Raw genomic sequence first — 24,713 nt, 5'->3', positions numbered from 1 at the left:
ACAGTCCCTGGTTAGTCTGCCCGAGTAATCCAAGCCATTTCTGCCTCGCGATGCTGCGAGTCAATCACCGCCTTGCACACGTGCGGCCGACAGCTAGCTTGCGCGTATATATACCTACCTATATGTACCTATATATACCCGGCACATGTATACCTAGAGGTATATACACGCACATCTCACACTTTCAAACCTGAATCCTTTGTCCCGGCATACCTGGAGATCTGCATGATTGCAAAGCCATCCCCCATCTGAGCACTCGAGCACTCACCGTCTTTCCGTTCGTTCATCCATATCGCTTCACATACCTGCGGACTTGACGTCTCATCTCACCTCGCCCTCACCCTCACCCTCACCCTCCACAATGGCAGACGGCAAGAGAGCAGTCGACTCTAGCAGAGGTAAGCTGCCCCCGACCAGATCGAAGAAGCCGTGCTCACCATGCAACACCAACCAGTCTGGACAACCCTCATCACCAACACAGACTACCTCTCGGGCCTGCTCACCCTGGACTACTCGCTCAAGAAGCACAAGTCTGCATACCCGCTGGTGGCCCTCTACACCGACACCTTCCCGGCCGAGGGGCTCGCCGCCCTCGACGCCCGCGCCATCCCGCACCAGAAGATCAAGTACCTGCTGCCCACCAAGTCGACGCGCGACTACAGCAACGACCCGCGCTTCTACGACTGCTGGAGCAAGCTCACCCCCTTCGGCCTGACCCAGTACGACCGCGTCGTGCAGCTCGACAGCGACATGCTGGTCCTGCAGAACATGGACGAGCTCATGACCATGGCCCTGGACCACGGCCCCGCCGCCGCCGCAGGGGGGCCCGACTCCAAGCGCGTCTTCGCCGCCGGCCACGCCTGCGTCTGCAACCCCCTGCGCAAGGCCCACTACCCCAAGGACTGGGTCCCCGAGAACTGCGCCTTCACCTCGCAGCACGCCGACCCCGACGCCGCCCAGCACACCGGCGCCGACCCGGCCGTCTCGCCCCTGGGCTACATGAACGGCGGCCTCCAGGTCGTCAACCCCAGCGCCGACGTCTTCCGCCAGATCGTCGACTACATGGACAGCCACGCCGGGGACCTCGACTTTGCCGACCAGAGCCTGCTGAGCGAGCTGTACCGCGGCCGCTGGGTCGCCCTGCCATACATCTACAACGCCCTCAAGACCCTCCGCTGGGACGGCGTCCACAAGCCCATCTGGCGCGACGACAAGGTCAAGAACATCCACTACATCCTCACCCCCAACCCCTGGGACGAGCTGGACGCCGACGGCAACAGCACCAGCAAGGACGAGACGCACCGCTGGTGGGCTCAGGTCAATCAGGAGAGGAGGGCAGGCGAGAGAAGCAGGGGCATCAAAGACGATGGCTTCTGATCTTTGCACTCTTCTGAGCAGCCCGTGTCACTCGGCCGGGCGGGGGCAAAGGGTCGGGTCTCGCGTGGTCCAGAACTTGTCATGCGGACATGTCCACACGTTTCTTGTCTACCTAAGTTTGCATACTCGGTCTTATACCTTGGGGAGACGAGTGTCCAGCGGCTAGTTGTAAGATACGAAAACTGTCCAACGCCCTAGATGAAGAAAAGACCAAAACAAAACCCCCAAAACCTCGTGTGACCGTGACTCCGTGCAATGGTCGATCTGACAGTCTGAGTTCTATATCCCAACGCCCATCCTATGCATTTGTCCCCCCTCTTACTCCTTGCTCCAAGTGCTGATCGAAAAAGGCAAGAGATGCTGAATCAGGATATGAGTTGGTGGTGCGAGGCAATGTTCGGGTGGATGATGACGGCCACAATTGACTCCGTTGGTCATGCTGGACGTTTTGTGACATGGGTTGTAAGCCGCCGGAGGCGGCCGTGTTGGAGAGCATACTCTCTTCATCTCGCTGCACAATCTGAGAGTCAAACTGTTGTCACAAACATACCTTGAGGCCTCGGCCTCCGCTTATGCTCCAGGCCCGGGCTTGTATTTCTGCGAACTTCTTTTTAGCACAGAGCGCCTTGAAAATCGGGGAGGGAAAGCAACATACGTCTTCTGCCCTTCTGAGATTCTCCGGGTCCAAAGCATTGGTCGCCCCCATGAGGGCCTGACCAACAGCTCTAGTTGCTCCAATAGCTGGGCGAAAGATAATGGTCGGCGCTCTGCTCATCACAGTTCTCGCCGCGCCCCTCTCCATCAGCTCGCCCGGGACTGCGATGACAGCATCCCTGGCCACGTTAAGATCCCGAGCAAGGCTGCTGTAGGCATGTCGTAGGCCTTGGACGACGCCTGTGGGCTGGTCCGCGTACAGGGAAATCTGCTTCTTCTCGTCTGGCTCCATGTCCTCTTCCTCCCATCCGGTCTGAAGCGCCGCCGTCTCACCAGTGCTTGAGCTGCCTCCGGCCGAAGGCTTGGTTAGCATGTCCTCTGCACCTTGGAGAACGTATTGGGTGCCGACCGCCACCTTGGCGCCCAACTTGACAATTTCTGTCCCCGTCGTGCGAGCAAAAGCTGCCGCGCCTTTGCCGATGCTGCGGACGATACGCCCGTCCTTCTTGTATTCTTTGATGGGGATCTCGATGAGGTCACGGAAGCCGCTTCCCACGTTGACCAAATGGCGGACCGGGGCCACGCCAGCTAGCACGCTCGCCAATTGCGTGCGCTTCACATCAGGTGTCCATATGTCGTTGAGTGTGTTGCCCAGGCGCTCCCACCCGGTGGTGCCGTAGACAATGGTGTGCCGCAGCGTCATGCGGGCCCTTTCTAGAATCACGAAATTCATGAACTCCGACGTCCGGCCGCCCCGCAGGCCCGCGTAGTCCACTCTCTTGGGCTTGAAGTCCAGTGTGACGGGTATAGCATTGATCTCGGCGCGTTGGATGAATGCTTCATCGCTTGGGGATGGGTCAGATGGCATCTGTGATTCATCCTTGAACTGGAAGAAACGCTCGATGAATTCAAGCGCATCCTGGTCAACATGTAGGCGCAGCGGAAGGACGTTGGCCCTGAGTACGAATTCGACAGCTGCTAGTTCGGGAACCGGTTTGACCAGGAGAATCTCGAGGTGCACCATACTCGCCCCAAGTTCGCGCTCGCCAGCGTCCAAGTCGTACGCAGCAAACTTCTTCCACGTCGAGGTCGGGACGTGGTCGAAAACGACTAGGTTCTGGACACGGACATCAATGGAGGTGTCGGTTTCACCCGAGCCGGGTGGTAACTTGACGAGGTCCACATTGACACCCTGTAACTCAAAAGTGATCTTGTGGCGTCTGCTTCTGTTTAGGCGCAACTTCTTAGCCCTGGACCGAAATTGGCCAGGGACCGTTCGGGTTGTGGTCGTTGTGACCGAGGTGGCCGCGACCGACTCCGCATCGTCCAATTGATGGTTGATACCTCCGACTAGCTCACGAGGATCGTGGTTCGCCGGGATGCTGACGTAGATGGAATTGAACAGGCAATCACCAATAACATCCTGATCGTCGAAGTCCGCCTCGTCCTGGGACCTCCGACCAGCTCGGGAGCGGCGCTCATAAGCCTTGGACTCCACTTCTTCCACTGTTTTCGTGATGGCCTCGCGGGTGTGTTTCCAGTCATAGCCGTCAAAAAGATTCCATATGACGTGGACCTCTCGCACTCTGACATTGAGAGGATTTTTGGGCGCCCTGGATTTCTTCACCTCATCGTACCTGTTCTTGGCTGAGTTCCAGTGATGAGCATCTCCGTGTGCAGTCGGATCTTGTCCAAAGTAGTTCTCGTCGATCTCGATCTCTGAGGTTGAGCCAAAGTCCTCGCTGGGGGCAAGCGAGTCCGGCTGTGAGGAGAATGCATCCACGGCCATGTTCTGAGCACCGCTGGGGCCAGATACCAGGGACGAAGAGGTGGCATCGTAGATGCTTTCAGCAACACGGGGCTGGCTGGAGAAGTACTTCGGCTCGACCTCGAGGGGACTCGAGCCTACAATCTCCCCATCCGACATGTCGTCCCCACCACCCAGCTCCTGGGCAATGGCGAAGTCATCGTCGAAATTGTAGTCCCCTTCCGCCCTGCCGAAAGCATCGGCTGTGATAGATGCCAACATGTCGTGCATGGGAATAACCTCGGTCTTGAACTTCACCTCCCTGCTCGGCGGAGTCGGTGGCTTCAAAGCACCCGTAAGTGCAATCAAGGTATGAGTAGAGTCCGCGCAAGTCTCCAGCACCAGAAGATCGTCTCGGAGCTCAACGTCTATGTGCATATCTCCGGTGGGACCTGCCGTGGCTTCAACCGTGGCTCTCGCAGAAGAGATCTGACAAATATTCACGTAGCCTTCAGAGCATAGCCTAGAAACCATGTCCGTCTGTCTCTGGACATCTGAACCGCGGTGCCGGGGCGGAGTTGCTTCCTCCGAGGATTCGAGCAAGGAAACATCATCGACTAGGAGAATGGCGGCCTTCTTCAGGTTTGCAACTGCGCTCACATCATCGCCCGCCGGTAAGGCAACCTCAACGTGTGCATCTTGGAGAACCACGTTCAGCTTGGATGTCAGTGCCAAAGGATTTAGTCCTAGCAAGCAGTCACGGAAAGCGACATTGACAATTGTTGGTTTCGCAGACTGGCCCCGAGGCGACCGCGGCGACGGCGAGGGTGGGTTTCCAACCAGTGCGGTATGCGCCTGCTCTCCAAGGTTGGCTACGGATGCTGCCAACATTGCGTCGAATTCCTGTGGAGTTGTCTCAGAAGACAGGCCCAAGGCGTCCATGATTGTGGGGACGCGGTACTCGAAATTTATGTTCCGCATCCTGACCTTGATCGCAGGCTCCATTTCGTCACCTATCACTCGTACCATAAGGACGGGTGATTGGGCGAGAAGTCCAGTCCTTAGGTCTATAGTTGAACCGACAAGCTCCTCCATACTGTTTCTGTCGACTTTGACGGTGTTGACACCGAAGGCAGCCAGCGAGGGGAACGCGATATGGGCCAGCTCAAGCCCTGTCAGGTGCGCGTTCAGCTTCCCAACCCTGCCGCCTACATCCACCAAAGCGTCGATGTTATGAACTAGGCCAAGTGTCAGTAAGCCAGGCCGGTCGTCCTCTGGAAGGTATTTAGCCACAGTTCCAAGACGAGCAAGCTCATCTGCCAGAGAAGGGATGCAGTCGAGCTGCTGCATCTTTGTGACGTGTGCTTGTAGGTCGTCCAAGGTCAACTTCAAGACAGAGCCTTTTCTTCGCTGCCTCAGGAGCGTGTCCACCATGATCTCGTCCTCATTGTCGTCAAAGTGGCCCTTTGATGGGGTAATCAGGGCAAGGAGTCGGTCCAGGTCATTTTCGCGTGGAGTAACAAGATAGTCGATACGCGTGTTCGACAGCGTGATCGCAACTGGCGGTGCACCATTGAAACGCTCTGCATGCGGCCCTGTTGCGTTGATTTTGCTTATTCCGACCCCAATAATGCCACCTCGACTCACCACCTTCACCGCTGTCGTCCGAACACGAACGCCACACTTCCTACCGTCCAAATCTATCTGCAAGCCACCGATTCGTACGTCAACTTTACTTTCAGATACCGCGGCCGCGCTTTCCGGCTGGGATGGTATGTCGAATCGCACCCCTCTCGGCTTCCCAGGCTTGGCCTTCGGTTTCCCGTGTGAGCCACTTGAGGTCATCGAAGAGCTCATCTGAAGGAAGCCACTGAGCCCACCAAACCAGGTGAATGTCTCATCTAACCGTTGTAGGTCCACATGTACGCGCAGCGGTAGCGTATTTACTTCAACGCGGTTGCTTTCCTCGGTCATTGACATCTTCACAGAGACATCCGCGCCAGCCTCCGGAAACACGTCTCTCACTGAGGTTCGCATTTGCGCTTCTTGGTCGAAAGACAGTATATCGTTGTCTTGGTAGCCAAACCGGAACTTGTTGATGTTCACCAGAATTTCCTTCGCAGAGTCCGTTTGAGACAAGGTTGCTTGCAGGTGCTCCACGTCGGTTCTCAGTAGAGTCTCGGCCCCGTAGACTGGCGTCCCCGGGCTTGAAGTTGTTGCTGCCATGACCTGAACGCCGAAAATCTTCTCAAGAAATAGAATGGACACCTTTTGTACCGACAGTTTGATGTCCGATCTTGGCGAGCCATTTCCTCCCGTGGGTGCATCGTCAGGCTTTCCCGATGGTTTCTGCGGCACTTTGAACGTCTCCAGGAGCTGACGAGCAATCATTGCCAATAGGAAGCCGACGGAAGTATCGAACCGGATTTCCAGTGGTGTTATATCAATCTCAATTGACCCATCTTGATCCTCAGCATCTGTCTTTGTGGGCTCTGGCTCCGATTCGAGTTGCAACGATGCAGGGCCTGTGGCCGTGGAATAGACAGAGAAAGCGCCCGGGACATTTGGATAGGTAGAGTTGGCCAATTGTGACGACTCGCCAGCACTAGAGACTTGGATGTGCTTATGTCTAGTCGGTAAGTACACGGAGACTGACGCAAGAGAAAATATCTCCCTGAGTATGTGGTTCGGACGCCCAATCTCAGTTTCTTCTGCCATGGCGGCGGAACTAGGCTCGTTAGCTGCATCCTGTGCCACGCGTGGATCATCCTCGGCCGGTAAGTCTGGCTGCTGTGATGAGTGGATCGGTGTTGATGGTTCCTCAACCTCGGCCGGTGGTAAGTCCCGCTCTCTACTCCTTCCCTCCGAGTGGCCCAGATAACCATCTGGCCGTGGCGATTTGTCACCTTTAGAGCCTGGAAAGGCCTCGGGGCTGGAGAGATTGGAATCCCATGCACCTGGGATCGAAGCACTCCTGTGTTGAGACTCGCCGTGCGAAAAGGCGCTCATATACATGCTCTCAGCCTCTTCATGGCTGAAAAACTGTGATTGGGCGAGATCATCGGGAGGCTGAGCCCCGGAATCATCGCTTGCAGAATCAGACGAGGTGGAATTCTCGAGATACGAACCCACAATACGCCCCGCTTGGTCACTCTCCAGGTCATTTGACGTGGACGGCCAAAAGGATGGTTCCTCTGCGTTCTCAAGCACAGTCCCGGATGCATCTTCAGGCTGACCGCCGAAGTCATGGTAGATGGAGGCCCTCGGAGTTGATAAAGATGACGTAGGTTGTTGGTCTTCGCCGGCTAGGCTGCCAGAGTCCTCCAGTTCATAGGGTATGTTGAAGGCCTCCTCACTGTCGTGTACTATTTCTTGGCTCGAGGATAGATCCTGACTGGACGAGTCGAATACGCCCCCGCGAAAGTTTCCGGCCTTTTGGGACTCTAGGCTGGATGGCGGGTTCTTTGCGCTCATGAGTGGAGACCTCGACGCAGCGGAAGTCATAGAAGGCGACCTCGTCAGGCTGAACAAGGAATCGGCCTCCGAAATCAGGGAAGCGCGAATCGTGCTGAGTGATATATGGCGCTTGCCATCTTTAGGTACGATGCGCGTGCTCGCTCCATCTTGTCGAACCTGCGACGTAACACCCTCGACCTCGAGCTCGTCAAGCGTGACCTGAAAAGTGACGGTCTCGGTCGCCGTGGTTTTGTGGTCCACAGGAACATCAACTACAAGCTGGAGGGCAACATCCCTGATATCGACCTCCACACGGTCGAGAACCCCCTGAAGGAAGTCTGTCAAGAAAGCCGGCAAGGACAGCCCCTGCCCAGTGCCGTATGCCGAGTCCTCCTCGCTGCTGTCCTCGCTCGACGCCACGGACGCACCCAGGTCGGTCTTCTCGGAAGCCAGGGCTTCCTCCAGTGCCTTCTTCTCTTTTAGTGGCTGGGTCTCAAGGAACGACTGAGCCAGGTCCGCGGCCGTGGGCACAGCATCGGGGCTCGTGTTGGGCGCCTCATCCTTCTTGGATTTCCCAGCAAGCTGGTCTCGAGTTGAAACTACCAAGGCTATACGAACACCGGACGCGGCGACCTGGATGGAACTAGAGTACAGATCGAGAGGAATGGTTACTTGTAGACGAGAGACCTTTGCATTCTTTATTCGGTACTCGGAGGGCAGGCTGAGGTGCTTTCTTATTTTCTATGACAGCAAACAAATCAGCACTCAGGCCTGCGAGGGACTTATCAGTCGTGGGGCGGGAGAGCAGACGCAGGCAGCCGTACCTCGACTTTGAGACCGACGTCTTTGAACTCGAAGGTATTCCTGAGGCCGAGGGCGGCATCGAGGTTGTCTAGATCAAGAGCATCGTCCTCGAATATGTCCAGCCTTGCCATAGCATAGCGCAGCAGCCGCTTGGGCATGGCGGAGCTACGGAAGGACTGGAAGAAGGCAGCCATGTTGAATGCGCCGTTTCCTTAGTCGTCGGCGCGGCCGCCTCTCTCTGTCTCTGTGCACGTGTCTCGGGTCCGGGCAGGGAGATCGTAGATGAGGCAGGCCGTGTTCTTGGGGGGCTGCCCAGGCGCTCAAGGGCGACAGGAGAAGAGCGGGACGCACGAGGCGGGGTGGAGCTCGAGGCCGTGGAGGGCGTTGGAAGGGTGGCGGTGGATGCGGATGGCGGGGGAGTTCATGTCGACGGAGTCTCTGAGGACATGTCTGGGCAGGAGATGGCGGCGTAGCTCTGTCGGTCTTCTGGGGCAACGACGGTTCTTGGATCCAATAAAGAGTATAGAGAGTACGCTGGAATAGGGACCAGGATTTCTAGGGCATCGTCGGTTCTGGAGAGCAGAACGATGGAGAGGACGTCGGGGACAAACTTAGGGGAGAGGCCTGGGTGCCAGGAGGGGTCACAACGGCACAAGGAGAGGCACTTGCACTTACAAGCGGTCATGGGGACGCAGAGAGCTGTGGCTATCGGCAGGGGACTGATAAGCCTGCCTGACTGACTGGCACCAGCTGGGCCACTACACAGTAGGTACCCCACATACTAGACCGCGGATGAATGGCGCAGGCAGGGCAGGGCGGTCCAGGTCCTATTCACTATCGCGTCACCTGCACCGTCCAGCATATCCACGGTACCTGGGCGGTTCGCAGTGTGCTGGCCATTGGCGTGGGGTCACAAGGTGCAGGGACAACAAGCACCCGCGGCCGGCAAGCTTACACGGACTGCAGGATCATGTACTTGAGTACTTACTGCTCAGTAATTAACACGGCTTCTAGGTGTGCCGGGCAACCAGATGGTTGTGGTCGCTGGACATTTCCTACCGTGGACAGAGGTCGGCGTACAGGTATGTCAGGTGAAGGATTAAGTACGGCCTGGGATATCGTATATCAAGTCTACTCTAAGTACCTTCACAGTGGCTGTTAGTGTTTGGCGCTGACCTCTCTATTCCTACTACCTAGGTGCTAGGTACCTAGGTACCCAAGTGGGTATGCAGGGCATATGGACTTGAACCTGCTGGGGGCTGGACCACTGTCCTGGTGCCTCGGTTGGCCCTTGGTTTACACTGACAGCCGCATCGATCACGGGCCCTGGGCTGAGCCCGCCACCCGGTCCTCCTGTCCTCCTGCCCTTGTCTCTGCTGGGTCGCATTCGACTCGTCAACCCGCCCGTTCCACGCTCCACGCTCCACGCCCCACGCTCCACCTATCCGGTACGATACGCTACGGAGGTCGTAGGGGCAAGACAGAACAGAGGATTGACAGGCCATTCTGCCACTCTGCCATTCTGCCTCCAACCCACCCGAGCATCGTCCTTCAACCGTTCAACCATCCACCTCTCCGCCCGCCTCTTCCCTGTCCTGCCTCGCCCTGCTGCCCAACAACCGCCCTCTCGGCTGCTGCTGCCGTGTGCCTACACAGCACACCCCGACACAGCTGCGCTTGCCCCTTCAGCAATCCGCATCTGCAGACCTAGTAACAGATTACACCCCCCCCCCACACACACACCCACCCACCAGCAGCGGTACTAGGCTTTCGCGACTTTGCGTCCCGCCCTCCTCGCTCCATCCCTACCCACCGGCCGCCCTGCGAGACAGAAAGAAGCTCAAGCAGACCCCCGACACGCCCTCGCCCCCCGCCCACGACGCTCGGCCATTCTTGATGGCTCGACCGGCGACGAAAGAACCATGAACTCCCTCAATTTCGTCTCCTCCCGCGTCTCTCCCTCCTCCAGCCCGGCCCCTTCGCGTTCCAACTCCCTTGGCTCAATGGGCATCACCGTCACCTCGGAGGAGCAGGAGCAGCAGCAGGAAGCCTCTACCACGGGCCTCGACGAGAAAACGCCCAATTCCGCGGGCCCCGACGATTCCCAGCCCGCTGACGCCGCGGCCGACCAGGACACACCTCTGCTGTCAAGAAGCGTCCCCAGGGATTCCGGGATACGGGAGTCGTCTTGGCATCAAATTCCCCGGCGCATGTTCAGTGCTGTCATAGGCTCATTGCGCTGGGTTCTGTCTACTCTGGCCGCCCCTGGTGTCTACCTGATCGCCTGCCTCTACGATGAACACGGACATTTTGCCCCCTGGCTACAATTCAAGAGGCTCTTTGGCGCATACCACGCAGATCCGCGGAAGATGGCTGCGGCAATGCAAGAGAAAGCCGCGTTGGAAGTCCGGACTGGTCCGACCCGGGGTGCAACCACCAACATAGCCAGGGGGAATGCCATGACAACGCGACCGGTGCCATCTTCTGGCTCTTCAACATCGGGACTCTCCAGTGAGTCCGAGTCCGAAATGGACAGGGACTCTACCAGCAGGCATCCGCGGGCCAAGTCCCTGCAAAGCTCCGAGGAGATCAGCCCCTCCCGGCGGTCCATCAGGATCAAGCTGCATAACGAGGAATCGCTGCGCCAGCGTAAACAAAAAAGAGGGCAGTCGGCCAGCTCTCGCCGCGGTACGACAGGCAGCCCGCAGCAAAAAGATATATCGGCCCACCTCAAATCGCCCACGTCTCCTGTTGGTGCCCTGACGAAATATCCCAAGACGCCTGCGCCCCCAAGACCGCTCATCCCACGACGCCAACCATCCTACATCAATGTGGAGGCCGACGCGCAGACACCCCAAAAGACACTGATCCTCGACCTGGACGAGACCCTGATTCACAGCATGTCCAAGGGCGGCAGGATGAGCACAGGGCACATGGTGGAGGTCAAGCTGAATACGACTTATGTTGGGGTTGGCGGGCAAGCCAGCATCGGACCCCAGCACCCCATATTGTATTATGTGCACAAGCGACCGCATTGCGATGACTTCCTGCGACGGGTGAGTGCCGACCTGGCGTCTGTTGTTGGCCGCCGCCAGTACACGAGAGGAAGCTGACGCAGGAGATCAGGTCTGCAAGTGGTTCAACCTTGTTGTGTTCACGGCCTCTGTTCAGGAATATGCTGACCCAGTCATCGACTGGCTGGAATCGGAGAGGAAATTCTTCTCGGCACGGTACTATAGGCAGCACTGTACATTCAGGCACGGCGCCTTCATCAAGGACCTCAGTGCTGTCGAGCCCGATCTCAGTAAGGTCATGATCCTGGACAACAGCCCTCTCAGCTACATGTTCCATCAAGGTCAGTGACGAGGATCGCCCCTCCCCTCCTTTCCTCCCGCGTCCGTCCCTCGGGGCGAGCAGTGGGCGGCAGTGTGAGGACTGGTTGAAACCGACTAACAACGGGTCAGACAACGCGATCCCGATACAAGGCTGGATAAATGACCCGACAGACAACGATCTGCAGCATCTCATACCGTTCTTCGAGGGTCTCCAGTATGTCTCGGATGTGCGTGCCCTTTTGGCGCTGCGAGGAGGTGAGGATGGCCAGCACACCTGAGGACCACAACCCGGTCGTACGGGCCCGGAGGGTCAGGGCGTTGTGCAATCGCCCATGGAGCAGCAGGGTATCAACTCAGCCTCCATATGGTGCGGAACCAACACGAACTGTCCATGCCCGGGTCCGCATGACGAAGCGCGCATGTGTGTAGAACTGTGCAAAAAGCAAGTAGAAAGCGAATAGCATTTTGAGCTCGTTTTTTTCCTTCTCTTTTTTGAGCCGCTGATATTGCGGCGATCCACAGGTCTCCTGGGCCAGTGGGAACGTTGTCTGGGTGTGTGAGTCGAGATCATGGAATCTTGCGGGTGCCTGAAGAATTGAGCAAGTGATCGAGTGGAAAGACGCGAGGCCTTCATGATGGCATCGACAGCTTGCTAACATGTATAACCGGTTTGAGAAGGCCGGCGGGTAATGACACAGCCCCTTGCAATCCGGCTCTTGTTTGGATACGCTGAGTCAGCCCAGTCTGGAACAGCAGAACCACCACCCGGCAAGTAAACAAACCCAACGCCCTGGTGCATAATGCCATACAACTAAGGCATTTCCAAGATCTGTGGCTTGTGTCGCCTTGTCATATGAGCGCACGTCTTGAAGCAGCAAGGCGTGGCCGCGTCCGGGGTGCGATGTGGCGCACAGACCCCTGACGGGCGCAAGCTCTCAAGCTACTCCAAAAGCAAGTGACGTCATGGCGCGTCGGTCCCAAGCTGGTCTGCTAGCGCTGGGTAGTGCCGATGCGATGCGATTGCGTCTGGGGAAATTGACCTGCAGCTGGTGCTAGGTACCTAGGTACCTTGGTAGGTAGGTAGGCCTCCCCAATCCCGGGCACCTGGATCGCTCCAGATGTCCCCTGTTGCCGGTCCCCCAGTCCCCCTCAAACGGGGCAGCTTCTTTGCCCATCCTGGAAGACCCAAGTTGTGACGTAGGCAGTTCCAGGCTTGCCCAACGAGGCAGCGAAGGCGCCTTGTAGTGGAGTCGAGGAGTAGCCAGGCAGCCAGGTGAAGATGGCAGATGGGTGATTTGCATTGCGTGTGGACTGGGGTGAAATCCACGGGTAGCCAGCCTCTGTTGCTAGGCTCTAGGCCTAGAACAGGACATTACCGCAGTGATGAAAGCAGAGACGAGGTAGTCGCGACATCAGGAGGTTGAAGCTAGTCCTGGCTGGGCTGGCTGGGTGTTATTGCCTCATTACCTGGGTGCTAGTCCCTGCTGGGTGGCCAGTGACGACGATTGAACGTAAGACAAACGGCATCATGGCCGTACACCTTGCACCAGCCTTGTTTAAAAGCCAACCTGCCCGCCTACGTTCCTCGTCCCCCTCACGCTGCACAACCAAGTACATCGTGAACCTCAATCCTGACACCTCGTCCATCTCGTCCTTTGACTAAGTCCTGTCCTTCTACCAAAACAAGCACAACAACCTCACCAACCAACCCATCATGTCTCTGCACTGTAAGATTTTATACACTGCGCGGCCCTCGGCCTGCTGGCGTCCTGAATCTTCTGGGGGCCTCCATCACCACGCGCACTTGCACAGGTGACTGACACAATACCTCTGCAGACCTTCCCCCGGTCAAGCCCTCGGCCATCGCCCTGGGAGCCGTCTTCAACCAGACTGTTGAGACTGCCGGTGAGCATATTGTGCCCCCTCCAGCTCTCATGCCAACAAGACGCTGACCTTCCTCAAGTCCTGAGCCCTCTGTTCGGCCAAGCCTACCAGAGCGCTAAGCGCGCCAACTCCAGCGAGCAGTTCATCCAATCCAAGGAGGCTACCAACGTTGCCGTCGCTTGGGGCACAACTGTGAGCAGCATTCCTCGGTTTCCCGTCGTCTTGTAAGATCCGGGCGCTGATCATCCCCACAGGCTGTCGGATCCGCCCTGCAGAGTTATGGTGTTGGAGCCCTGATCAACGCGACCGGAACCCTGTCCTACAAGGGCGCCGCCTACCTCGGCGGCCTCATCTTCCTGGCCACCTCTGCACCAACCGTGAGTTCACCCCGTCCCACAACATCTGTCGAGAGTATCAACACTTGCTGACACGTCTGTGCTGGGATTGCAGTTCATCACTCAAGTGTTCCAGGAGAAGCGCGCCCTCGAGACTGTCGGCATTTCCGTCGTCGCCAAGGCCTTTGAGACCGTCGGTCTGGCAACCTTCCTGACCTGGTGGGGCACCCGGACAAACCCCTTCGAGTAAAGGCATAATGAAATTGCCGCTAGCGTGGGGTTTAACGTAGCGAGCGGCGAGAAACAGGAGTTGGGGCATTGTACGATTTAATTTTGGCATGAAATTCGACGTCTAGCAGCGTAGAGAGTCGTAGTCTTCCGAGCCACAAAGGGCTCCCTCGCTTGAGAAGCTGAATAATTCAACTCAGAATTAGGATCATCACCCGCCTCCGGCATCACTGCGGTGACGGTATGAGAGCAGCCTTCACCTTTTCTCAATCTCGTTCGAGTGTCGGCTGGCTTCCAACTCGCAACCCACGGGAGCCTCGACTGATGGGTTTGGCTTTCTGGTGGCTGTCGCGGTTTCGCATACGCGCTGACAGCATCCTCTTCGGCATCTTTCCCCTTCGATCACAAATATCGCCTTGGCCCATGGGGGAGGCGGCTTTTTCGGCGCTTTCGTAATGCTGCTCGATTCGAAAATGCTAGCCAGCGCAAAACACAACCACCGCACCCGGTCACTTTAGTACATTGTGAACCTGTACGCCCTAAAACGCCCGCCTCAATTACGCCTGGTATCCCGAAGTTTGCTCTTTTTTCCCTTTTTCTTTTGGTGGTGACCACATTCCCCAAACAGCCCCGCCCTAACCCGACAGCACGTCCTTCAGCTGCTTCGCGGCCTCCTTCTGCGCGAGCTTGAGGAGTTCCTTGTAGGCGTCGGCGTAGCTAGAGCCGTCGTCATCCTCGTCGTCGTCCGCGGCGGCGGCCTTGCCGGCCTTGGGCTCCTTGCCCTTCTCCTGGATGAAGACAACGGAGGTAGGTCGCTTGGTCTTGGCGGCGCTGCCGAGCTCGAGGCGCGACCTGACGAACAGGTATGGGACATTGTGCTCCTCGCAGTAGATGGGCAGGTGCATGATGACCTCGTCGGGCGAGATGTCGCCCGCAATGATGCAGATCCCGGGGACCTGGTCCGCGTTGGCTGGCGTCTTGATGGGCGTCTTGCGGAGCGCCTTGTTGACCTCCTTGACGCCGCGCTGTAGGGCGCCTGCTTTCCGGGCTGTTTAAGAGGTAGTCACGTTAGCGATGGTCGTTCGTGGTGACAAGATCTTGGGATCGAGCCTGGTATGAGAGCGGCAGGTGTGGAATAGGCAAATCATGTTCCCTGGGACTTACCCTTCTTGATGGTCTTGTAAATCTTCTTGTGGCCCTTCACATCTGCCAATGGCAGGGCAAAGTACACCAGTTGTGTCTTGACCTCGGGGTTCTTGATGTCTTCCACGTCGGAGCCGGGGTGGTCGTCTTCGTCGTCCTTTGCTGAGGCGGCGGCATCTGCCTGCAGCTGGTTGTCGAGGGCCTCGGCGACCTTTGCCTTGAGCTTCTCCTTCTCTGCCTTTTTCTCCTTCTTGTCCTTCTTGGGCTTGTGGACACCGTCAGATTCGCTGCGCTTCTTCTCCTTCTTGTCCTTTTTCGAGTCCTTGGACTTTATCTTGACATCCTCCTCGGTTGCCATTGTGGTGGCGGCTATTGGAATTTGGTGGGAGTGATGAATCGGCTGCAGCGGGTGCTAGTATTCCAGTGCTCTGGTCATGCAGGTAACAATATGCTTGTGGTGTGGGATGTTTGGATTGATTTGTCCTCGCAGGTCACAACATTCGACCAGTATGCACTGGGAGCGCGGCATCTTGGCTGGAAATTTTCTTGCCTCTTTTCTGACTAGCTCCCGAAAGTTGTTCCAGCCCCGGCCGAAAAAAGTTAAAGTGGGGCCGGGGCGCTGCTTGCAAAGTGGTCAAGCTGCCTGTTGGAGGAGAATGCTGCACTGCACCTCGGGCACTAACAAGAGGCGGCCTGGCCTAGGTGGGGCCTGATCAGTGTAAGTCGCTTATCTATCCACATCTCACCAGACGAGTTGATGGCATCGACTGCATGCAAGGCTTCAAGTGAACAAGCACACAATCCATGCAGCGTTCACTGTTTGTTTCCCCAGCAATCCAGGGCCTTGTGGTGAGATCTGCAGGGCTGAGTAGCGGGTAATCTACTTGGGAATCTGAGGGAGCCTCTTGGTGGCCCTGGCAAGCCTGGTTGCCTGGCAAGCCTGGCATAAAACGCCCTGTTTCGAAACAGATATAGGTACTAAGTAGATGGCAAGATCCACCATCCCCACCCCCTGTCCTAAGGAGCCTCGCCCTCCGCGTAATGCATGAACCGTGAAAGGGGCTGCTCTCCCTTCATTGCCAGGGGAAGGGAAGAACACCGCCCCCTCACCACACCATGGCTGAGACCCATGTGAAGATTCAGGGAGGAAACGGCGCCAGGGTGCCATCTCCAGCCACTCCGCATAGAGGCCGATACCATTGCTTCCCCAAGAATATGGATATGCTCCCCTATCATATCCCCGTGGTTCATGCTTTGCTGCCCCGGCTGTGCACAGGGGGCTCAACAGTTCATCCCTTCTTAACAAGTGGCTCAAGATAGTATGTACAGACGGTAGTCCCCCTCCAAAAAGAAAAGACTACTTGGTTTGCTTGTCTTTCCTTCGACCGACTCTGAGGCTCCCTTCTCACCGACGGCAGGCCTCTACTTAGGACTCATGGATTGAAGTCCCAGCAATCCACACTTTCGTTTACATCTTCCCTTCGTACTCTCATTTACCTCTTTTTTCGACGTTCATTATCGAAATGGCCGCAATCGCGTCCGAGTACCTGGCAGACGTGCTGGAGCCCGAAAAGTTCGCTGCAGCAATCTTTGGTGTCACCCTCGCCTTCACCGTCCTCTCCACAAATACCGTGGGCCTGCGGGCCTGGATCCGATTTCGAAAGGGACAATTCAGCAGTGATGACTATCTGATGTGTACGGCGCTGGCCGTCAACTTGATACACAACAGCATGGTGATGCACGGGACATTTGTTGGAATTGGGTCGCCGGATTCAAAGCTCAACCCCGAGTTGAACGCCGAGGGTAGAAAGGTAGACTGGTAGTCTCTGGAATCGCTGCCAGCCACATGTGCTAACGGTGTCATCTTCAGTACCTCTTCCTCTGGCAGGTGTTCTATGCTATCAACCTGGTCTTCATCAAGACCAGCATCCTCACTACCTTGAAGGCAATCTCCAAGGGGCTGCGATACACGTACGCCATCTGGGGTCTCATCGTGCTCGTCAGCTTGTTGAGCATCGCAGGCGTCATTACGCTGCTGGCCAAGTGCCGCCCCATCCAGTCAAACTGGCTAGGCAATGGCTCCTGCATCGACTCGGACGTCTTCGTTGCCCTGTCCAAGACCGCCTACGCCTTCGACGTCTTGTCAGACTTAGCCATGGCTACCATATCGACGCTGCTTTTATGGACCCCCCAGATGCGTTTCAGGTCAAAGGTATTGACATTGGCGGCGCTGGGCCTGGGTGTAGTGTGAGTCCTGATGTCTCGAATGGGTTTTTCCCTCACCTCAACCCCCCCTGTCGGGCTGACAACCCAATTCTTCAAACAGAGCCTCCATGGCGTCCTTGATTCGCACAGTGTATGCCGATGCCTACAGCTCCGACGATAACTACCTGTTCAACACGGGGAAAATCGTCCTCTGGACTGTCGTTGAATGCGGAATAGGCATTATCGCTGGTTCACTGCCAATGTTGGGGCTCTTCCGCGAATCGCGCAGAATTGAGAAGAAGTGGGAGGAATTGGAATTGCAGAGCCAGGTCGATTTAACGAAGGTGGCACCGACTCATTCGAAGGCTGGTAGGGTGTGATTCGAGGAAACGACATACGAGGGGTTTCGGGTGACTCTGCTGGGCTTTTCATCCACGTCAAGCTTGTGACTGCGGCCTTGATGGTTGCTAGATGACTTGAGTCTTCATGATCTATTACGATTGACGATACTGTAGGGGGTCGTTCTCATATCCATTCCATTTTTTACGCAAACCAAGAGCGGCCTATTGATTGTCGTGCTCCTGTAATCGTGTTCTATGTTTTATCTGGTTTCGCTTCTATCCCGCGTACGTCGGAGGACATACATGGCGCCCCCATACGGTGGTGAACGCTCAAGACCTAGCGTTTCAAAAACCATATACTGTCGATAACAGTGGTGAAAATACGATAGGTGTGTGTAGCCCGACACATAGATAAACACTATGAATAATACTAAAATTAACATAAAGAAACAATAGTATTCAAGATAAAACTAGATGACATCTTAGTACTAGCTGGTAGCTATATAAAAACTTAAATGTTGTATAACACGGGCTTATAATTCTCTAGGTACTAATGAAAATAGAGAGAAAGCAGATACTCTTGCCTCTCTGTGTTTACTAGTACTTGGCCCCTCTGTAGGGTGAGTACCTGACTGAATCCACAACATCAATGCAGCACCTTCCGCCAGAGTGCAGTCAATGATATACTGGAAGAGGAATCAGACACGCAATTCATCACAGGATTCAATGCTGTACATAGCTCCTCATCACCTTCATTAAGGGTTTGCGTACCCCTGGCTACCCCATCATCCTCTACGGCCATTAAATAGTTTCGACAAGGACTTGAGGCTGGTACAGGCCGACGACGCCCACGATAGATGAAGGACACGATACTCTATGAACCTCAATCAATGAAGACTGTGGACGGGGAGAATTTGTTATGCACGTCCTTGTGCATCGCCCGTCGAGCACCACCGGAGCCCTAACCCCTTGGCCGAGGCCGTCCTGAATGAAGTTAATGTCAAGTCAGATGCCGCAATTCTTCCCGCACTTGGTCAGGGTATCCAAGGCGATCGTAAGCCCGGAAAATGCGCATGAGGCCCTTGATCATGAGAGGGTAGAACACCTTGAGGAACAGGTCGCGGGGTTTAACAAGCGCGGCCTTGACGGCCCGCCTTGCTTTCTGGGACCTGGACTGTTGACTCTCATCCTTGTGGCGACGCTCGCACACCTCCAAGTACAGCTTGGGATCATCTGTGATGACGCAGTCGACCTTTGCGCCTATGCACCATTCCATCCATGACTTCTTGTTGATAGTCCAGGCGTATAGCGGCCGCCCTTCGGCCTGACATCGCTCCCTGAACGCCCGCCCGCCCAGGCCGAAGAGGGACTCTTGTCGCATGTTGATTGCAATGTTGGGGATCTTCAGGTACTCTCTTGCTAAAACAAGGGAGACGGTGATGTGAGTGATGGCGAAGTCCGGGAGGAGCTCGTGGCAGAGCCGAAGCTGTTCCGCCTGAGATGGTACATAATGTCAGTCTGACACACGAACATGGAGCAGATGAGGAGTTGTGACTCTTGGGCCAGTGGCCATCAATCCCAGGAAGTTCGGTTGCTCACCCTCCAGCAGCCAAGGATAATCCTCTGCTCCCAATCCCCCCGCCGCGGCGCCTCGGCAATGGTCGCTGCGATCCTAGGGATCATCTCCCGAGGCGGGTCATCAATCTTGATGTCCAGCAGCATCCATACCGACTCGTTACCGGGCTCGGCCAGGAACTCGAGCACGTCAATCAGCCTGCACATGTGCTGCCGCGGCTGCTTCAGCGTCTCGAGCGTGCTCAGGTACTCCCAGTCGCAGTCGCGGACCGCCCTGTCCACGCCATAGCAGCGCTTGAGATCCTTGTCCTGTAGGCGAGGAGAAGGAGGATACACGTCAGCAATGTGGGTGGCTTTGTGACGTCTACAGGTCGGCGTTGTTGAGGGAGTGGGTGAGCACAGGACATACGTGGGCTATGACCACCACCCCATCCCTGGACAGGTGGACGTCCGTCTCGATGGCGTGGGCGCCGACCTCGACAGCGCCGCGGAAGGCACCCATGGTGTTCTCGGGGAAGCTGGCCTTGTAGCCTCGGTGGGCCACGGCCTGCGGGAAGCCATGATTGACCCCCGGCTGCGCTCTCGTCCACTTCGCTGTTGCCAGGGGGGTTGTTTGTCTTAGTCAACGCCCTCCCCGACTTTATTTAGGGGGAGGATGGAAGATGAGCAGATCTACCTGGCGGGAATCCACGCTTGTCGGTGTCCATGTCAGTGCCAGTGCCAGTGCCAGTGTCCTGTACCTTGTCCACCGCCCGCTGACGTAGATCTGACTTCGACTTCGCCGGCTCACTCATTTTGCATTCAGATTGGTATTCTCTCTTGGGATGAGCTGTGTCGATGATGGGATCAAACTACACGGGTCTTTGTTGTGAAGTCGGTACTTGGTAATGATATCGAGCGGGGCAGGCGTCACGAGAGCAGACAAGTACGAGCCGTCATCCTAATGGGGATATCGTCAAGTAGTTGTGAGGCTTATGCTTGCAGGCCCTTGAGCAATACTGATATGTGTCGGTCCTGCTCCTTGCTCCCTGGAAGCGGTTCCGCTCTCTGTTCCGGGGAGGCGTTGCGATTGACGACGGTTCGCGCGCGGCTGACAAGGGAAGGCCGAGTGGGAAGCGTGTGCGTTGTTGCACATGCAGACCGCTGAGGCTGGAGAAGATCAAGTGCGTCTTTTATCTGGGTACTTATGTAAAGGAGGCGAGTGTGGCCGTGGCTGACGGACACCGCAACTTATATGCCGATTGCCCGTTGGCCCGGATGCCTGGGGATCAGAAGCCAGTCCACAAAAGGGCCACCATACTTCAGTAGATCAACATGTTCGGAGTTAACTGGCGGTAAGACCGTCAGCCGGCCTCCTCGCTCCGCCACGCATATGGCACCACTGGTGTTGACAGAGTGAGTGTACATCTTACCTGCCTCTCTATCTGAATAAAAAAGACATAGGAGGAGATATAATATACTCGAGTATACTACACATACAAAGGTCTTCGCTTATGGAAGAACCACCAGAGAAAGCAGAAGACACAGATTCGTCCTTTCTTAGGGAGCAACAGAATCCCGCTCTCCCTGCCGTGGGCCAGGTTCGGGTGCCCCGCCGGTCACGCCAGTTACTCGCTACACACGCGGCTCACGCAGTGCTTGTTTGTGCCCACTCCACACACATGTACCACAGTAAACCGTGCCTAGGTCCATACAAGAACGTGCAACGATTGTGATACCCATTACCAAACATACCAAAAGAGTTCAGCACAAAGCGACGACCCGAGTGTAATCGATGAAAATAAAAAACAAGTGTCCGCCCTGACTTGTGTTGACAACGCTTGACCTTTCCCAACCCAGGGCCCAACCGAAAAAAAAAGACCGAGGAAATCCACAGCAGATCATGATCGACCAAATAGCCCATTCAAGTGGAGCATAGATTTTCTGCCAACAGTCCTGCACCAGAAGACTGTCACCCCCCTTCTGCCGTAACCAAAGGCACCCGTGAGACCCAATAAGAAACCGTAAACTAGACTACTTTGCCGCCAGAACGCACAGTGCAAAATCACAACCCAAAGTTGCCACCCACCCGCATACCCTCCATCATGAACCCCTCGTCGCCTCCGCCAGACATGATCGCCCCCTGGTTGCCCTGGAAATCACGAAAGTCCAGCGATGAGAGGTCATCACCGCCCGAGACAGAGCTCAGGCTCTCCTCGCTCAGACTCCCACCCTGCTGAGTAGCGCCAAAGTCGCCCAAGTGGAATGTTGAGAGGTCCAGCGAGTCGGGTGACCAGCTACCCTCCACGGTAGAGTTTACGGGCGTCTCCAGCGAGACCTGTGGTCCTCCGTAGATGGCATCGTAGAGATTGATTTGCCCGCCGTCAATCTGCCCAAGCAGGGCCTCCCACTCGGACGGAGAGACGCCTCCAGCAGCCGCTTTCGGTGGCACCTGGATGGACGCGTAGTGTTGTTGGGTCGTAGGCCCGCTCGTCGGGATGTGGTGGTGATTCTGCGCCGGCGACGATGACCCCGTCTGGCTCGACGTGTTGCCTAGTGAGAGGAAATCCAGGTTTGTCTTTTGTCCTGATGACACACGAGCTACCATAGCAGCCTGGGAGGTGGAAAGACGCTGGTCGCGGCGCTGCATGATCGACGCTGGGTTCGGCCTTGCACTGTCGAAGGATGTCCGCGAGGAGGAGCGGTGTAGGTCCGGCCGCACGGTACCTGGAATGGGCGTCAGGTTTGGCATCGTCATCCTTCTCAGCTTCTCCTGCTGCGACAGGAGATCGGTCTCGCTCATGCTTGCACCTGAATGTCGACCAAGTGGGTACTGCTGGGACTGATGACCATGTGAGGACGATTTCTTCTTCGACTTGGGCGCAGGAGACGTCCGTTGCGGTGGTGGTGCAGCCATGCTCGTGTCCGGACTCTGTCTCGGGGGCGTGGGCAATGAGACAATTGGCTCGTCCAGGCTTATCAGCATACTCGCAATCCGCTTGAAGTCATACGTGCTGGGCGCCCTCATCCTCTCAACGATCTTGATGACGGCATTGACAAGTCGCTCATTGTCCTTGAGCATCTTGCTGTCTTGCTTCAGGTCGATGCCTTGGTACAGCAACGTCATGCCGCAGATCAGCAGCAGGTCGGCCTTGTTTAGGCAGAACGAGAACGACATGCTCCTCTCTTCGAGTAGTTGTGAAATCTGGATCATATGCTTTGCCGAGTCGCTCACAGACAGTCGTGCCGGCGCTGCCTTGTGTCCTAGGCTGGAGCCAATTGCTGGCCTGTAGATCAATGTGCGTATGTAGTAGTACGTGAGGGACTGCTCGGACGTCAGCATCATCGAGACTTGGAAAATGTTGGGGTGAAGATGGTGCCTACCAGTAGTGGTGATCTGCTGCCAGTGACGTCTGTTGATGGCTTGTCTTGCCTGAAGGTAAGCTTCAAGTGCTGGGGGAGGTTTTCCGACCAGCTGTCGAGCTCCGCCTCAAGGGCAGACATCTGCTGCAACGAGAGGTCGTACGAGGTTGCCGCGGGATAAAGCTTCTCGAGCACCTTGGCCATGATGCGAGCAGCACGGAATAGTGCCAAAGCAGACGAGAGCTTGGTGTATTCCCCGGGCAGTGTCGGCTGGAACCCCTTCTCAGTGACGTATTCATCATCCGTGTCGGACGGATATTCGGCGTGCGCATCTTCCTCCTTGATGAGCTTGGGAAGGCCGAGTATCGCAGCAGAAAAACAGTCCAATGTGTAGAGTGTCCAGAAGACCTTCTTGCGTGTCTCGATGGTAAGGGCGCCGAATGAGAAGCGCTTTTGGCTCTGGTGAAGGCCGAGGCGATGAGACAGGCCCACTGCGATACCCTTGTAGTGTTGCAGGCGTTTGTAGTCTGCCCGTACTGTGCAGTAGATGAGGGCGAGGACCAGACATTGCAGGGTGTTCATGGTGTTCTCCATGAGTACTGCCTCGACGGACCGCTGCCATTGCTGCTCACAAGAAGCGACCTGGGCCAGGTCCGGCCTGTCGCTGGAAAGCGCAGCGATACTGAAGACGAGATGCAGTTGCGCAAGCTTGTGGTTGTTCTTGACCTTCTCCGGGTCTGACACGAATTCTTCATATATGCGAAGGAAGGTTGGCTTGTGGATGACGGGGAACAGTGGCGCCCACTCCTGGAAATAGACGTTGACGCACCGGTCGGTGAAGAGACGCGGTGGAGCCCTCATCGGACCGGCTGAGTCCTTGGGCACAAGTGGATAACAGCCTTGTATGTGCAAGAAGGCCTCGGTGTTGAAATCCGATGACGGCTTGCCAGCCTCTTGCAACTTGCGCTTAAACGCCTCTGGGTGGGAATCAGCACGGGGACAGATACGAATCACCGGATAGAATTGGCGCGGGGCCTTACCTACGAAGCCTCGTCCGCTCGACGGGCCCATGAAATATGAGTCTGAGTTCTCGACCCCAAGCAGAAGCGGTGAGGCCTGGACCTTGAACGTGTCCTCCTTGGCCGGCGTGGGCTCCCTCCCAGGCCTGCTCTCGACGGGGGAGCTTGCGCTGGACGGCATGCCGGAGCCGGAGCTGACGGATGGGCGGCGGTGGTTCCCATGCATCTTGGACAGCATGTCGATCTTCTCGTCCTTCTCATCCAGCAGGTCCTTGAGGTCGCGGACCTCAGCCTCCAGGACCCTGACCCTCTCCTCCAGGCTTTCCGTGTATCCCCTTGGGAAGGCGCGGCGGCTGAGCTTGTCGCTGGTCTTGCACTCGAAGCCGACATTGGCACACTGCGTGCAGCATGGCCGTATGCCGTCACATCGGATCTTCTTGCTCCTGCAGCGGTCGCAGGCCTGGGCGATGCGGCTCTGGGTGCTGGTTCCCACCTTGATGACCTTCATCGGCAGAATGCCCGGCATCTTGGCGGCGGGCGGCGGGCGGCGGAAGGCTGACGGGCTCGGCGCACTCGGTGGGTTCTTTGCCACGGACGGGACGGGCGTGGAAGGCGGTGCGAATGCGAAGCGAAACAGAAGAAAATCGACCCTCTCGCAGGCGGCGGGATCAACCTATTGCATTCGCCTCGGGTTGTCTCAGAGGGACCTTAGGAATCGGGGCTGTCGGGATTCGTGGGGAAGGGCGGCGGCTCGCTTAATGCTCACGGCTCTGGCGAGTCATTCCAGTCACGTTGCCAGTGGGAAGCCGTGCAGGACCATGCAGGACCATGCAGGATATAGTGGCCCAACGCTTCGAGCCACGGCCTTATACGATACGGGCTGAGAAGACGAACCAGAACCAGCGCGGCGGATTACGGACTGCAGAAAGGCCGGGAGGGGGTCGCAGGTCAAAAGTCGGAGGAGGGAATGGCGGGAATGGCGTGTGCGAGGGAAATCTAGGAAAGTTAAATCAAGACGGGAGAGAGGAGGGGAAAACCTCACAGACGACGGCCACCAGGCACGGAGGACAGAAAGAAGACGGAGCGGGCAGGGGACCGAAGAGTGGCCCATGGTCAATCAACTTCCCCTTGGACTCACAACGGTGTGGGAGCCAAGAGACTTCATTCGTGGGTGCCACGAGGGAATCTGGGGTTGGACAGGGGGCCCCTCTTGGACCGACCCAGTCTTGCGCTACTGCCACGGGGGGGGGAGGGGGGACGTGGTCATG

At 56.7% G+C, this 24,713-nt stretch overlaps 8 protein-coding genes across 8 annotated transcripts; 4 read left to right on the top strand and 4 right to left on the bottom strand.

Annotated features, from left to right (window-relative positions):
• Positions 1-361: 361 nt before the first annotated feature.
• On the top strand, positions 362-1,377 carry KVR01_001894 (uncharacterized protein; the record flags this gene model as incomplete). The annotated part of the gene is made up of 2 exons (XM_044790499.1): positions 362-398; positions 455-1,377. 2 exons carry the CDS (start codon positions 362-364, stop codon positions 1,375-1,377), a joined length of 960 nt encoding a protein of 319 aa, XP_044649849.1.
• Positions 1,378-1,947: 570 nt separating this feature from the next.
• On the bottom strand, positions 1,948-8,232 carry KVR01_001150 (uncharacterized protein; the record flags this gene model as incomplete). The annotated part of the gene is made up of 3 exons (XM_044782249.1): positions 1,948-1,974; positions 2,033-7,975; positions 8,059-8,232. The coding sequence occupies 3 exons, from the start codon at positions 8,230-8,232 to the stop codon at positions 1,948-1,950; spliced, it is 6,144 nt and encodes a 2,047-aa protein (XP_044649105.1).
• Positions 8,233-9,202: 970 nt separating this feature from the next.
• Positions 9,203-12,302, top strand: KVR01_001980 (Nem1-Spo7 phosphatase catalytic subunit NEM1). The gene is made up of 3 exons (XM_044783169.1): positions 9,203-11,094; positions 11,165-11,393; positions 11,503-12,302. The coding sequence occupies exons 1-3, from the start codon at positions 9,961-9,963 to the stop codon at positions 11,649-11,651; spliced, it is 1,512 nt and encodes a 503-aa protein (XP_044649935.1). The 5' UTR covers positions 9,203-9,960; the 3' UTR covers positions 11,652-12,302.
• Positions 12,303-13,087: 785 nt separating this feature from the next.
• KVR01_001443 (uncharacterized protein) lies at positions 13,088-13,842 on the top strand (the record flags this gene model as incomplete). Its single annotated transcript, XM_044789408.1, has 5 exons — positions 13,088-13,100; positions 13,210-13,278; positions 13,337-13,449; positions 13,512-13,634; positions 13,708-13,842. 5 exons carry the CDS (start codon positions 13,088-13,090, stop codon positions 13,840-13,842), a joined length of 453 nt encoding a protein of 150 aa, XP_044649398.1.
• Positions 13,843-14,455: 613 nt separating this feature from the next.
• KVR01_001854 (snoRNA-binding protein NHP2) lies at positions 14,456-15,321 on the bottom strand (the record flags this gene model as incomplete). The annotated part of the gene is made up of 2 exons (XM_044794852.1): positions 14,456-14,868; positions 14,985-15,321. 2 exons carry the CDS (start codon positions 15,319-15,321, stop codon positions 14,456-14,458), a joined length of 750 nt encoding a protein of 249 aa, XP_044649809.1.
• Positions 15,322-16,486: 1,165 nt separating this feature from the next.
• On the top strand, positions 16,487-17,548 carry KVR01_001246 (uncharacterized protein; the record flags this gene model as incomplete). Its single annotated transcript, XM_044785360.1, has 3 exons — positions 16,487-16,696; positions 16,834-17,210; positions 17,290-17,548. 3 exons carry the CDS (start codon positions 16,487-16,489, stop codon positions 17,546-17,548), a joined length of 846 nt encoding a protein of 281 aa, XP_044649201.1.
• Positions 17,549-18,509: 961 nt separating this feature from the next.
• On the bottom strand, positions 18,510-19,878 carry KVR01_001700 (phosphatidylglycerol phospholipase; the record flags this gene model as incomplete). Its single annotated transcript, XM_044786145.1, has 4 exons — positions 18,510-19,004; positions 19,109-19,393; positions 19,494-19,678; positions 19,761-19,878. 4 exons carry the CDS (start codon positions 19,876-19,878, stop codon positions 18,510-18,512), a joined length of 1,083 nt encoding a protein of 360 aa, XP_044649655.1.
• Positions 19,879-21,128: 1,250 nt separating this feature from the next.
• KVR01_001523 (uncharacterized protein) lies at positions 21,129-23,971 on the bottom strand (the record flags this gene model as incomplete). Its single annotated transcript, XM_044787580.1, has 3 exons — positions 21,129-22,388; positions 22,448-23,403; positions 23,467-23,971. The coding sequence occupies 3 exons, from the start codon at positions 23,969-23,971 to the stop codon at positions 21,129-21,131; spliced, it is 2,721 nt and encodes a 906-aa protein (XP_044649478.1).
• Between the last annotated feature and the right edge of the window lie 742 nt (positions 23,972-24,713).

Source organism: Diaporthe batatas (assembly GCF_019321695.1).
Source record: "Diaporthe batatas strain CRI 302-4 chromosome Unknown Contig00002, whole genome shotgun sequence".
In the NCBI taxonomy this organism is placed as follows: domain Eukaryota; kingdom Fungi; phylum Ascomycota; class Sordariomycetes; order Diaporthales; family Diaporthaceae; genus Diaporthe; species Diaporthe batatas.
This window is presented reverse-complemented; position numbering and strand designations above follow the sequence as displayed.

Excerpts from the sequence above, each read along its gene's own strand:
- KVR01_001980 (XM_044783169.1), top strand. The coding sequence starts at position 9,961 with ATGAACTCCCTCAATTTCGTCTCCTCCCGCGTCTCTCCCTCCTCCAGC. Across the intron at positions 11,095-11,164 it reads GCGATGACTTCCTGCGACGG|GTCTGCAAGTGGTTCAACCT; the intron begins GTGAGTGCCGAC and ends GCAGGAGATCAG. Across the intron at positions 11,394-11,502 it reads CAGCTACATGTTCCATCAAG|ACAACGCGATCCCGATACAA; the intron begins GTCAGTGACGAG and ends ACAACGGGTCAG.